Source organism: Pinus tabuliformis, chromosome Q (assembly GCF_031772625.1).
Source record: "Pinus tabuliformis cultivar Carrire ecotype Pingquan chromosome Q, CPIR1, whole genome shotgun sequence".
Classification (NCBI taxonomy): Eukaryota; Viridiplantae; Streptophyta; class Pinopsida; order Pinales; family Pinaceae; genus Pinus; species Pinus tabuliformis.
This window is the reverse complement of record NC_142296.1, coordinates 1,289,659,682-1,289,674,051: the sequence shown is the minus strand read 5'-3', so window position 1 is coordinate 1,289,674,051 and position 14,370 is coordinate 1,289,659,682. Positions and strand designations below refer to the sequence as shown.

Here is a 14,370-nt window from a genome sequence, read left to right as displayed (position 1 = left end):
TGTTTTAGATGAAATTCTGGAGCTTGCAAAAACCCTAACTTCCTCAAACCATATCTCCAAAAAAATAGTGCAAAAATATATGAAATTCGGACCCGATGTTCAACGCGATTTCCTCTCAAATGGGTTTTTTTTTCACTTTTGAAACAACACAGAAAAAAAAGTTACAGTGAAAATTCCATGATGGCCGGTTTGGAGCAGCGAAACCCTAGAATCCAAAGCTCTGATACCAAATGTTATGAAACCAACTCACAAAAAGATAGAAAAGATAGATCAACGCCTTAGAATTCGGCCTCTTCGAGGGGGAAACCTCCTTTACATTACATAAATGAACAATTTTTGGATGATACAAATGACAAAACCTCATATATATATATATATATATATAGGAGTCTAAGGGGTCACAATATAACCAAGCTAACCTAACAATAATAATATAAAGGCACAAAAATAACAATAAGGGATACAATGACAATAGTAATGGGGGAATCACTAGTATTATAGGGACCTAACAAGATGTGCCACCATCTTACTTACACCGAAATGACCAGCGATAAAAGAAGTATGTGCCTCTCTTATAATGTTGACTCTTTCTCCGTATGGAATACAAAGCTTTCCAAGATGGTACAACAAGTTATCATGCAAATGATAATCCAATTCCTCTACTTGGTTACCTTGACTCAAGCTTGCATAAACATCCTAAAATTCATTGTCTAATGCATATTGCTCAATATAAATTTTATGCAAAACATAATTATGTTTGAGTAAAGTAGCTGCACTAACAATAGGCCTATAAATCATATCAACAACTTTATTGTAGATACATTTCTTATACCTTATTACCAATTGGAGTTGTTGAAGAAAACCCATCCATCAAAAGTGTCGCCGGTTGCTGCAACTTTGATTGTGATTGCAAGTATTGTGATGTTTGATGATCAGTGTGAATGATTGTTTCCTTACCCATCAAGTAGTGTTTCCATTTTTTCACACTTTTCACCAATGCATACAATTCCTTGTCATATGTAGGATAATTAATTACTGCACCATTGAAAGTTTCCGTATGAAAACAAATAGGCTTACCATGTTGCATGAGGACTGCACCCATGGCGTAGTCCCTAGCATAAGTATGAATCTCAAATGACTGTCTCAAGTCTGGAAGTGCAAGTACTGGAGCTGAACTGATCTTTTCCTTCAATGCATCAAAGGCCTTTTTCTGTTTTCCTCGCCACTAAAAAACCTTTTTCACACTTGTCAATACATGCAAAGGAGATGCTATGGAAGAAAAGTTAGCAAAGAATTTCCTCCAATATTGGGATGCTCCCAAAAAACTTCTTACCTTAGTAACTGTCTTGGGCCTTGGCCAATTCAAAATGACATCAACCTTGGAGGGATCTATTTTCAACTCACCTCCTCCAAAAATATGACCCAAGTAAACTAGAGAAGTTTTTCTAAACTCACACTTTGACATATTTAAATACAACTGTTCTTTCTTTAAGACATCAAGTACTTTTCTCACATGCATGACATGTTCATCACAAGACTTACTGAAAATTAAGATGTCATCTAAGTAGACTATAACAAACTCATCAAGAAATGGCCTCAACACATCATTCATCACATGCATGAATGTAGCAGAAGCATTACAAAAACCAAAAAGCATAACTAGCCATTCAAACAAACTTTGTTTTTTTTTTTTTAATGTTGTCTTCCAAATGTCTCCTTCAGCTATTCTAATTTGATGGTAGCCACTCCTTAAGTCCAACTTAGTAAAATTATTTGAATCTTTCAATTGATCAAGTAAATCATTTATTCTAGGTAGTGGGTAACAGTTCTTCACTGTAATCTTGTTCAATGCACCGAAGTCCACACACATGCGCCATGTTCCATCCTTCTTTGGCACCAAAACAATAGGTGAAACACATGGAAAAGAATATGGCCTAATGATCCCTTTATCAAACAACTCTTGAATTTTCTTTTTAATTTCTGCACTTTCCATCACTGACATCCTATACATGCCAATGTTAGGAAGAGACAATCTTGCTGCAACTGTATCTCATGTTGGATTCCTCTCTTGGGAGGCAATCCTTTTGGCTCCTGAAAAATCTCATCATTGGTAAACTACATCAACCAATTCAGATTTCAATCTTGAATCACAGCCTTTAAAAGCTTCATTATCAACATAATTCTTGGGTTCGATAATTAGAAGCAAATTTTTTTTGCTTGAATTCACTATTCTTTTCATCTGCCCCACATTAACAAGTGAAATATTCAGTTTCTTGCTATGAGCTCTCACAATATCTTCTACTCCATCTTTGAACAAATGGTATTTGTTTTCATGTCTATGGAAGATAGTTTTTTTTGTCACATAGGTACGGGCTGCCCAAAACTATACAACATATGTCTAATGACGCAACATCAAGCTCCACTTCATTTATGAAATTTGCAGTAATGACGAAATTTTGTTTACACTTTGTAGTTACCTGCAATTGTGCATTGTCACACACCCATCCAAGTGGATATGGTTTATGATGTGGAATGGTTTCCAAGTTTAAACTTTTGACAATATTCTCATAGATAAGATTGGCTTGAGAGCCACTATCGAAAAGTGTATCAATTTTACTATGTTTTGAGATCACCCTTATGTGAAAAAGTTATATCCTCTTCTTTTCATTTGGAGTTTCATTGTGTGAATTTGAAGTACTAGTGCTAGCAATGGATTCTTTTCCTTACATACCCATGGCTGTAATTTTAGTTTCATCACCCGAATCAGATCCCAAATCCTATTGAGTGGTTGTTGTTGTCTTTTGCTTTCCCTTGTTGAATTTTTTTGGTTCCACTTCGGGTCTTCCAACAATGAGCTTCATTGTGACCCTCTTTGGAAAATTGTTTGCATGTTAATTTCTCTTCTTCCTTCTTCGTAGATGCATTTTTCTTTCCCTTCCCTTTGAAACCTTTTTTTTTCCTTTACCCTTAAATGGCTTTTTACTACCTTCTTCTGGAGTGTTTTTCTCTCTTGCCTCAAGATGAGTGGCTTGCACACACACATCATCTAGATTATTGGAATTAAACATTAAGATAGTATGCCTAAGGTAACTGTGTAAACCCCCTATGCACTTCAACAACATGACTTGTGATTGCAAATCTACACCTAACATTAAGGACTTTTTTTTTTTTTTTTTGAATTCTTAGGTGTAATTTTGCACATTTTGACCTTTAAGTTGTCTAAAATTATGCCAATTCATGATGGCTTTCTGCATATAAGCTAGAGGGTAGAATTGTCTTTTAATTGTAACAATGAAATCATACTAAGAAATTGAAATCTTACCGTGTTTTTTTATCTCTCCTTGTGTCTTTGATTCCCACCATACTAATGTTGCACCCTCCATCCTCAAGGAAGCTAACTGAATCTTTATGTCATCCTCTTGAAGGTTTTGAATTCTGCAATAGACCTCCAACTGATGAATCCAATTATCAAGCTTCTCTACATTCACTTCACCATTATACATGGGAAGTTCAAATTTAACATCAAGTTTTAATAAGGGTGATTTACCAGTTCCTTTTGAGGTATGTTGATGAGTATGAGTAAGGGTTGTGTTAGTGGAAGAGGGTGAAGATGCATGTGAAGAAGATGAAGAAGATGGTGGAAAGGGTGGAGGTTTACCTCCATTTCCATTACCTCCTCCTCCTGAAGAACCTTCTCCTTTGGGAGGTTTGAAGCTTTCACCCCGCAATCTGGTATTCCTCTCTTCATTGAAGACCTTGACCATATCTGTGATATCAAAGAAAGCCTTCCTGAAGACCTTCTCATCGTTTGTCATTGTAGGCTCTCCTTCACCAGACATGCTCACTAGAGTCTCAATTGCAACTTGAGGAAGAACTGGTGTTGGAGATTGTGGAAACCTTTCCCTCCTTCCCCTTGACCCAACTTTAGGGTTGTTAACTAGCTTCCATTCTCCTCTTTTGAGTTTTAACCTTGTAAGCATGACATACACTTGCAAACGGTTAAATCCTTCTTGCACAATTAAAACCAAGGGCTCTGATACCAAAATGATTTGATTAGGAATATTAATTTTTTTGTGCTAAGATCCTCCTCAGATTATAAACAAAACGTTATTCATGTGCTTAAGGATTCATGAGTTTATTGCAAGTGAAAATGGGTTTTTATGTTAATTTTATGAGCAATTTTAACATAAATAAAAAATTGAACAACATATAATTGTACAGAACATCACCAACAACACATCACAACAAGAACATGATGAAGGATTTCACCCCTCCTGGGCTACGTCTCCTTGGTCCAACTTCTAATGGTTTGAGCCTCTCTATTATGCTCAAATGTGTAAAAATATGTGTTTACAATGCTCAGATGCTTTTAAAACCTACTCCAATGAGTCCAGAATATCCAAAAATGGTAGTGTAGTCTCTTTCTACTCCAGATTTGGTCAAAAAATGAAGAAGTTATGGCGTTTCTCAATCTTCTGCTAATCGCACCACAAATTTCCCAAAATTCGGCATCATCCTACAATTTCACCCGTTAATGCTTAAGGTCCGAAATTCATGGCCACATGCTTGGGGGCTAATGCCAACGGCCGGCCCATGCCCACCGGGCCCCCACTCCACCTCCGTGTTAATCATATGGGCGGTTATGTAACTCCGGGGGCTAGCCCCACACGGGCTGGCTCAACCTCCGAACTCTGCGCCGAAACAATTTAGATAATTCGCGTGATCATAAGTGTTAAGAACCATGACGCATGGTGTGTTGGTAAAGCCTTTGTATTAATGTTGGGGGGTCGCAAGTTTGATCCCTTGTTTCCTCTACCTGGGCTATAACAAACTTTTGGTGGCCTCCCAGGCTGCCATGTGGCAACCTCCAGTTGAGCCACGTGTTAGCCCGTGGTTGGCCACCCCACCAACCAATGAAAATCGCAGAATTTCAACAAATGAAAAGAAGCCACTTGTTAGCGCCCCATTCACCGAAGGAGTCCATTGAACAAGTCAACTTCCACATAACTTGCCCAGTCAGCGCCACATCAGCATTATGGACTGCTGATTGGATTGTCATTTTTTTTTTAAATTTCTCTATTTTGGAAAATGAACAGAACTTGTTTCTGGAGTCATAAGGAGTCTATTTCACGACAAAACGAGTTGCGCCAGATTTAGGATGACGAGCACTACACGGTTGTCTAGGTCCACAACAATCGGACAACTTTGAAATTTGAGCTATTTTTTGAGCACCTGATCAGGAATGGAAGTCATTATGGGGGAATTAAACTTCTCAAGGGGCGTCCAAGCTTGATCAAATCCTCAAACAATCTTGCTGATAAACATCCCATGGTGGGTGGATCTATCTTCTCCCAACCAATAAGTAAGTTGGCCCTAGCCTGGGCTCACCCTAGTTACAAAAAAACATAAAATTAAAACAAAATTGATTCATTTTTTTTCCAAATACTCTTTATATAATATTTATTCTCTTGAAACTTTAAATTTAGTGATTTTTTTTTTTTTTGTAGGCTGGGGTAGGACCATTTTTTTACATCAATCAATTTTTTACATCCATCTCACAAATTTACAACAATCTCTCAATATACCATCACTCGCCTGCCTCGACAGGATTCCATCCTGGGTGGGGGGTGCTACAGGCTACCGCCCTCACCATTACACCGCGCACCGAAGATTTTTCAAATTGATCTATTTTGATTTACACCGAGACAATTTTGATTTAATTAATTCATTGTGTGTACAAGTAGGTTATTTTTTAGTAATATATCTGACACTGAGACAAAGACAGAGATCAGGAAAACAACACGGTTTGGAAAATAAAATAACACTGGATCCCGTCAATTGACGAGATTTCTCATTTGTCCAGTCTCGTTTCCCGCTTTATGTGATGCAACTAGTCAGTGCTATTGGTCCATCCCGTAGATCTGGAGCTGACGATGCCCAAGGTGGACAGAAGAAGTAAAACCAACCCAATTATACTGAGAAAAACAACAATGTGGAGTTACAGGTTCGAATCTCAACGACATTTACATTAATCTGTCTGTTATCTTCTCTTGTTGGGGCACTCAAAGGAAGGAAAATGATGGTTTTCTGGGAGGGTTATGTGAGTGATGAGACAATGGCGACGCCAGCGCCGATTGTTATGTACTGGATATATGTGGGAGCTTATCAGATGTTACTGTCGTTGGATCGTTATCGCATGCATTCCCGCAAGGAGGAGGGAGGTTCGCAATTTTGGTGTGTCTTCCTCAAGAGGATGGTAAAATCGAGCTCTTTGTGTTTGGAATCCTGTTCAACAATCTGATTCATGCATTATCCACACACTCTTGCAGTTCTCGCTGTTCATTTAAATATCCACACTAAAAATACAAACCTTGCCCCGCGCAATCAAATTTTCTACTAGTTAGTCACTGATTTTGGGTTTTATAGAGTTTGAAATACATATATGCTTTAAACTTTGTGAGTGCTTTGAACTAATATTATTTCAAATTTTCTACTTCTCATTCATTGACTTTGGATTTTAGAGAGTCTCAGAATGTGCTTTAAACTTTGCTTTAAATTAATATTTTTAGCAAATGTGTTTTTTTTATTGGTCAAGTTGTTTGTGTATTCTAAATATGACTGCAGGGTTAGTTTTTGGTTTGAGAAACAACAATCTAGGGGCATATAAGTTGTCAAAATCATGGGGATTGCAGTTGGTCTAGGCCACGCCAACCTTTAAAATGATTAGATTTTTACCAACTAAATTTTAAATAAGTGACCTTCAAATCATTAAAAATACACCCATCACCATCTATTCTATGCCTATTGAACATATTTTTTTAAACTTTAAGCAAAAACTCTAAACTAATAATTTTTTATTCTCCATCAACGTCTATTCTATACTCAACATCTATTCTACACTCAAGCATATTTTTTATACTTTAAGCAAAAGCTCTAAAGTAATAATTTTTTATTCTTATTAATCATAAAGAAACGAGAGTTTAGCTATGACGGAGAACATTTGTCTTCTTGTCTACTTTGGATACTTATTAGGTCTGATTGGGGTTGTTTTAAAAAATTAAATTTACTTGAAACTTTGGCATTAGCTTTCGGTTTGATCGTCTTTGATGGAAATTTAATTAATTTTGTTTAACGGTCAAAACATTAATATTTGGTATATATCTTATATTTGTTTTTTTATCAGATTGTGGAATCATTCAATCCAAAAATGTTATTACAAAATCTTAATTATTTTTTTTCACAGAATTTTAAAACTTTTAAAAGAATACTTTACCTATATCCATGTGGATTTGTGTAAGGATGGATGTTTTGAGTCAATACATGAGAAATTTTGAATGCTTATTTGTATTTTTTCTATGTAAATTTACAATCAATAAAAATTAAAAGAGTTTAGGGTATTCTAATTCATAGTTTATTGTGTCGAGAGGTGCTTTATAACTTATTGTTAGATATTAGTATATAAAATTTTAATATTTACAATATAACAAGAGTCATATTCACCTTATTTTATCATGGATATTGTCAATTTCTAAATAAGTTGTTTTACAATACTATGAATCAATATCATGACTTATCAATACCATGCCAATACATGGCTTATCAATACCACATATCCAAAAACCATAACTCATTTCAAACCAAAAAATATTATAAATATTTTATTTCAATTTAATTTTATAACAATTTTTAAATTAAAACTTAATACTTACAATAAACATACAATATAACAAGATTCTTAATCATGTATATTAACCCCATTTTACGATTGGTACTAATAACTTGCAAGTAGGCTTTGTTATAATATCATGGGAAAATACCATATATTATCAATAACACTAGCCCAAAAACTATAACTCATTTCAAAATCAAAATATTTTATAAATATTTAATTTTAATGTTATTTTATAACATTTTTAAAATTAAATCTAAAAAAGAGCTATGGTTAAATGTTGTAGTGGGGTAAATGTTTGTAAACATTTGCATGTGTGCTCAACTAAAAGTAATAAATGGTTAAAAATAATTGCGTAGAGAGGCACTCTCCAAGCCAATATGATGTTGTAATGTCATATAAACATCAAAATAAACTAAAAATTAAAATAATAATAATAATTGTCAATAAACACTTTGACTTCATAAAATTACATAAAACTAGAAACAAAATAAACTATATAATATAAAATTAATAATTATAATTATAATTAACATAGATCCATCTTAACTCATCTAAATAAACCCAAAATTAACATAAATCTATATTGATTATAACTTTACAAAATAAAAATATAAAATTTGAAAAACAATACGTCTATTTTTAAAAATGTTTTTTTTTAATATTTATTTATTTATAAATTGACTTTTATACGATACATTTATTTCTTTTTTTCTTAAAATATTGCCCTTTTTAATATTTATTTATTTCTAAATTGTCTTTTTTAATATTTATTTATTTGTGAATGGGCTTTTATACCGTATATCTATTTCGTTTTGTTAAGATGTTTCCCTTTTTAATATTTATTTATTTATTTGTAAAGTACATCTAGTTCTTTTTGTCAAAATGTTGCAATTTCTTTTTAATATTTATTTATTTAAGTCTAAATTGTTTTTTTGTCCTGCTTTTTTGTGTAATATAATGACGAAATTTTCAACTGAAAATTGCCCTGTCCTTTTCATATAGGTATTGTTGAATTATGAGGAAGGCGGCATTTAAAATGAGACTGGTTGTGATAATATCATAGGGATACTATTCAATTATACAATTTAATATTTCCTTTTGCTCATGGAATAATGGTATGAAATTTATTAAAAATTAATATACATTTAAAATTAAATGTTATATATATATATATGAAAATATGTCTATAATATTTATTATTTAATAAAAAAAAAATATATTTAAATAATATATTGAAATGTTTGTTATTTGGGTAATTTTTTGTGGTTGGGTGGAATGGTTGTTATCTTTCTTATTTTGGTTCAAGTTTTTATTAGTACATGATGAGCTATAATGCTTTTATAAAATAAATTTTTTGATATTGACATATTCTATAATGATATAGATCCATATTGTTGTTATTGCTCTAAGAGGCGTTCTAAATCTTTATTAGTGCATGATGAGCTATAATGTTTTTATAAATTTTTTGATATTGACGTATTCTATAATGATATAGATCCATATTGTTAGATGTATAGGCCGTTAGATGTAAATATTTTTAAAATTCATTTTTTATCTTGTGTTTTTTTTTTTTAAATTACGAACAATTTTTTAGATAAAAGAAAATCATAATATACTTATGACATTAAAACACATAACATATAAATAGTAGTTATAAATTAACATCATTAAAATAACCATGAATATTCACCCCATTTTACTATGCATATTATTAACTTCCAAATAGGTTTTCTTATAATGCAATGGGCCAATACCATGGCTTATCAATACAACATACCCAAAAACCATAATTCATTTAACAAAAAATAAAATATTATAAATATTTCATTTTAATTTAATTTTGATACTTACAGTAAAGATACAATATAACAAGATTCTTGATGATAGATATTCACCCCCATTTTAACACAAATATTATTAATTTGTAAATAAGGTTTGTTACAATACCAACCCAATATCAGGACTTATCAATACCACTGGCCCAAAAACCATAACTCATTTCAAAATCAAAAAATTTTATAAATATTTTATTTTAATTTATTTTATAACATTTTAAAAATTAAATCTAAGAGCAAAGAGCTATGGGGAGATGTTGTAGTGGTGTAAATGTTTGTAAACATTTACATGTTGGTTCAATTTTTGAAAATAATAAAGGTTAAAAGTAATTGCCTAGAGAGGCATTGTCCAACCTAGTATATAGAGATGTTGTAATGTCTTGTAAACATTTTGACTAAGTCAAAATAAAATAAAATTGAAATAACATTATAATTATAATTAATAATAAAACTTGCCTAGATCCATCTCAACTCTGGATTCACCAAGTGTCGAGAGGATCAAATATCTTGAAATGCAAACCTCCTTGAGAGTCAAAGGAGATTTGATCCCTCTCGGCCCTTGGTAGATCTGGATTTAAGATGGATCTAGATTGGTTAATGTTTTTTAACTAATATTATATATCCATTATATATTAAGAATAAAATAAGTTACACATCTCCCTCACAATGTAAAGTGAAAATATTTAATGTAAATTACTTTATTTTTCTCTCTATAAAGTTGATATAGAATTATATTATTTAATATGGATATTGAATTATTTTAATTATACATCATATAATATCAAAAACATTATTTTTATAAAGTTGATGTAAAATAAAGGTGGAAATTGAAGTATTTTATTTGTAACTCATGTTGATTTATTTTGTTATTACTATTTTTTAATATGTTAATCAATATATTATTTTAAAAGACACAAAGAAAATTGATTAAAAAACACTAAGAAAGAGTAACTTTAATAAACGTTTTAGTCAATGTCTCATGAATAATAAAAACTAGCATAATATAAGTGGGAAAATATAATAAAAAAAATACTAGTTGGCACTACTACTTAAGTGTATCTAGTTGTCCACCTCTATTTGTATCTATACACAACACCCATCCAATTTGGACAAACACTCATCCTCCATGCACATAAAACGACATGATTGATTGCCAATAACTTTTAGCGCCTCTTTCGTCCAAAACATAAGAGGTACAACAAGGAGAATGGCCCAAAGCTTCTAACGAGCTTGTGACCCTCCAATGAGGTCAAAATTTACCCTAATGTCAATCGTTCCATTTTAACTATCGATTTATCAAATGTCTACAAGGACTAAATCTTTGTAGGTGCAAACATTTTTTCAACTTTTGCACTCTAATAGAGATTTTCACAAGGGATTTGATCCCTCTTGGCATTAGGATCAAATCTTTGTAAGCGCAAACATTTTTTCAAAATTTGCACTCTAATAGAGGTTTGCACTTCAAGAGATTTGATCCCTCTTGGCACTTGTTAGATTTGTGGTTAATATAGATCTATATTTTCATATTCTACGATAGTACGATCTATATTGTTGTTATCCATATTTTTTAAACATTATATATCCACATCCCCTCACAATGGAAACTAAAAATATATAAAAAAATTTAATTTCAATTATTTTATTTTTCTCTCTATAAAGTTGATATAAAATCATGTTATTTAACATGGATATTGAAATATTTTATTTATGGTTGACACTATTTTTTGTTATTAACATATTTTTGTTTTAAATCTATATTGTTGTTATCTATATTTTTTAAATATTATATATCCACATCCCCTCACAATGGAAACTAAAAATATATAAAATTTTTAATTTCAATTATTTTATTTTTCTCTCTATAAAGTTGATATAAAATCATGTTATTTAACATGGATATTGAAATATTTTATTTATGGTTGACACTATTTTTTGTTATTAATATATTTTTGTTTTAAATATTACATGCCAACTAAACATAGAATGAATTATTATTTTTACATATCATTTGTTAACTCCATATTAAATCCATGTGAAGTAGTGAAACAATTACATATCTCCCTCATACTAGAATTTTTTTTGTTTTGTTTTTTTTTTTCTAATTAATTTATGGCTCTAATGGAAATTGAAGTATTTTGTTTCTAGCCCACATTGATTTCTGTTGTTATTATTATTTTTTAATTGGTTAATCAAAATATTGTTTTAAAAAGCACTAAAAAAAATTGATAAAAAACACTAGGAAAAAGTGACTTTAATCAATGCTTCTATGCATGCCATAATTGGTTTTTTTTTTTACAGAAACGGGTAGTGGATATATTAGAAACTTGGCCTTAATGCCAAAGAGCGGATTACAAAAGGTGAGTCTAAAACGATAAGTGCCGAATAGCCTTGCAAGACCGTGACAATTATGTTTAGCTCACATCTCTTCTTAGCTGCAACTATGTGGTCAATTTCAGAGATTTTCCCAAGCTTGTGGGTACAAACAAACTGATTTAACATAAGGCAATAAAACATGACAATTTTCTAAATTAAGGAATTGGTTCCCATATTTCCTGTCTGCCTCTGAGCAGAGCACCAGCCGTAAGAAGGGCTGCTTTGTTAGCTTCAGTGTCCGCCTCCTTATTATTGGCTCTCAACACATGATAGAAATTTAATTTCTGGAAAGAGTCACCAAGGTCTGAAATTCTGTGAATCAACCTTGCTAGCCTTAGGTCCATTGGCTTAGAATGAGTCACCATAGTGTTAATAATAACCTGAGAGTCTCCAATAACATTAACCTCCCTGATGTTCAACACTTTCAGAATCTTGAGTCCTTGAAAAAGAGCCAAAGCCTCTGCTTGAATGCTGGAAGCAATGCCCAAACCCCAAGCGAAACTGTGAATCCTAAAACCAGCTGGGTTTAATATAACTCCTCCAGCACTAGCTCTTCCAGGATTGCCCTTAGCAGCCCCATCAAAAAATAGAGAGTGCCTCTGGTGGTTTGCAATCCATCCATGGAGATCTTTTGCTATAGCCCTTATTTGCCAAGCTTTTGGGAGGAAGATACTCTTTGCCAATTTTTGGAACTGTAGGTCGAGAGAAGATCCCCAATTTTTATCTTGCTAGGTGAGATTTAAGTCATCTTTGTGGTCTCTTAGGCACTCTTTTAACTGGCATTTAATTTTGACTATCACTAGCTTGACATCCTGCTCGTAGTTTCTGAAAATCCTTTTGTTTTGCTCAAGCCAGATCTTCCAGCAGGTAATTTTAGGGAGAATAAACCAAGTAGCTCTAATAATTTTGTTTTTTGGAGGAGGACCAGGGTACCTTTGCAACCATTTGACAAAAGAATCAGCAATGGAGGAAGGCAACTCGAAGCTGGAACTCAAAATTTCCAGTAGTGCGGACTAGATCTGTAGAGTAAAGGAACATTCTAGCATCAAATGTGAAACGCTTTCCTGACTTACCTTGTAAAGTGTGCACCTTGAAGGGCCATGGAAGCCACACTTCTACAGATTTTCATCAGTCAGGATTTTGGAATGGCATAATAGCCAATTGAAAAAATCGATTTTTGGCAGAGAGGGGTAATGCCATATCCCTTTCCATGGCTCTGGATTCGTGGCCACATGGGGGCACTCGCATAGCTTGGCATATCCCTGAGCAACGGAATATCCACCAGCCTGTACACCCCAACCTCTAGAATCCCTGCTTCGCATCCGCGATGGAGCCAATCCGTGAAGCTTGGAGAGTAGTTCCTCGTGTTCTATAGACAAATCTGGGGGCGTTTCAAATTTCCAACCAGCCCATCGTGAATCCTGCCAGGCTGAGATATCCCACAAGGAACGCATTCCAACATCGTTCATCCAACTGCACAACGCTTGGAGAGAGAGACAGTCTCCCAGCGGCTCATTGTTCATAATTCTGTCTGTCCAAAGGTTGGTCCTTTTTCCATTTCCGGGGATTCATTAGGTATGAGTATTTATAAGCGGATAGGTTTTTGAACAGAGTTTCTAGAAAGGCGTATTCAGGAGCGGCAAAGGATGTTCAAGACAGTGGGAGCGCTTGCCCTTAAAGTATTTTTTCCAAAGAGCTAGATGTGCCCAGCCAAGGTTAGGGGCAATAATTCTCCAAATGAGCTTAGCTCCCATGATGATATTTTGATAACCAGGATTTTTGAAATTCAAGCCTCCTTCCAAGAGCGGTTTGGAGATGGAATCCCAACTAACTAGTGGAATCTTTTTCCCATTTTGCTTGCCCCCCTTCCAAAAAAATTTCTGAATGGTCTCCTCCATTTTTCTGAGAATCCCAGAGGGAGCAAGAAGAACAGAAAACTGAAATAAGGGAAGATTGTTAAGGACTAATTTAATAAGGATAGACTTACCAACAATGTTGATCTAGGAAAAGCCCCAAGCAAGCAGCTTGTTCGTGAATTTCTCTAGTTGGGGAAGCCAATCTCTGCTGAATACTCTTTTAAGGAATACAGGAAGGCCCAGATACTTGAAGGAAGTCCAGTTTGAGGAGGTTGCGAAACCAAAGGTTTTGGAGATGGAATTGAGCATGCTGGAAGTGGTGTTCGAGCAATAGATATGGCATTTTCCATTGTTAAAACTGCTTCCCAAAATCAAACAAAACTCGTCCAGGACTCCTTTAAATCTGGAGGCTATAAGCATAGAGGCAACTCCCAATAACAAGGTGTCATCCGCAAATAGGGCATGATTGATGTTTTTAACACCTCTTGCTATACAAAGCCCAACAATTTCCTATTCCATCATTTTTTTGTCTAAACAGAAACTGAGGATAGAGGCTTGAAGAACGAATAGAAGGGGTGAGAGAGGGCACCCCTGCCTGAGCCCTCTTGTGGCTTTGAAAAAATCAGCAGCTTTG

The 14,370-nt window shown here is 33.5% G+C and overlaps 1 protein-coding gene across 1 annotated transcript; it reads right to left on the bottom strand.

Annotated features, from left to right (window-relative positions):
* Positions 1-12,035: 12,035 nt before the first annotated feature.
* LOC149224551 (uncharacterized) lies at positions 12,036-13,403 on the bottom strand. Its single transcript, XM_089388210.1, has 2 exons — positions 13,113-13,403; positions 12,036-12,572 (listed from the first exon to the last, which is right to left on the bottom strand). Exons 1-2 carry the CDS (start codon positions 13,401-13,403, stop codon positions 12,036-12,038), a joined length of 828 nt encoding a protein of 275 aa, XP_089244336.1.
* Between the last annotated feature and the right edge of the window lie 967 nt (positions 13,404-14,370).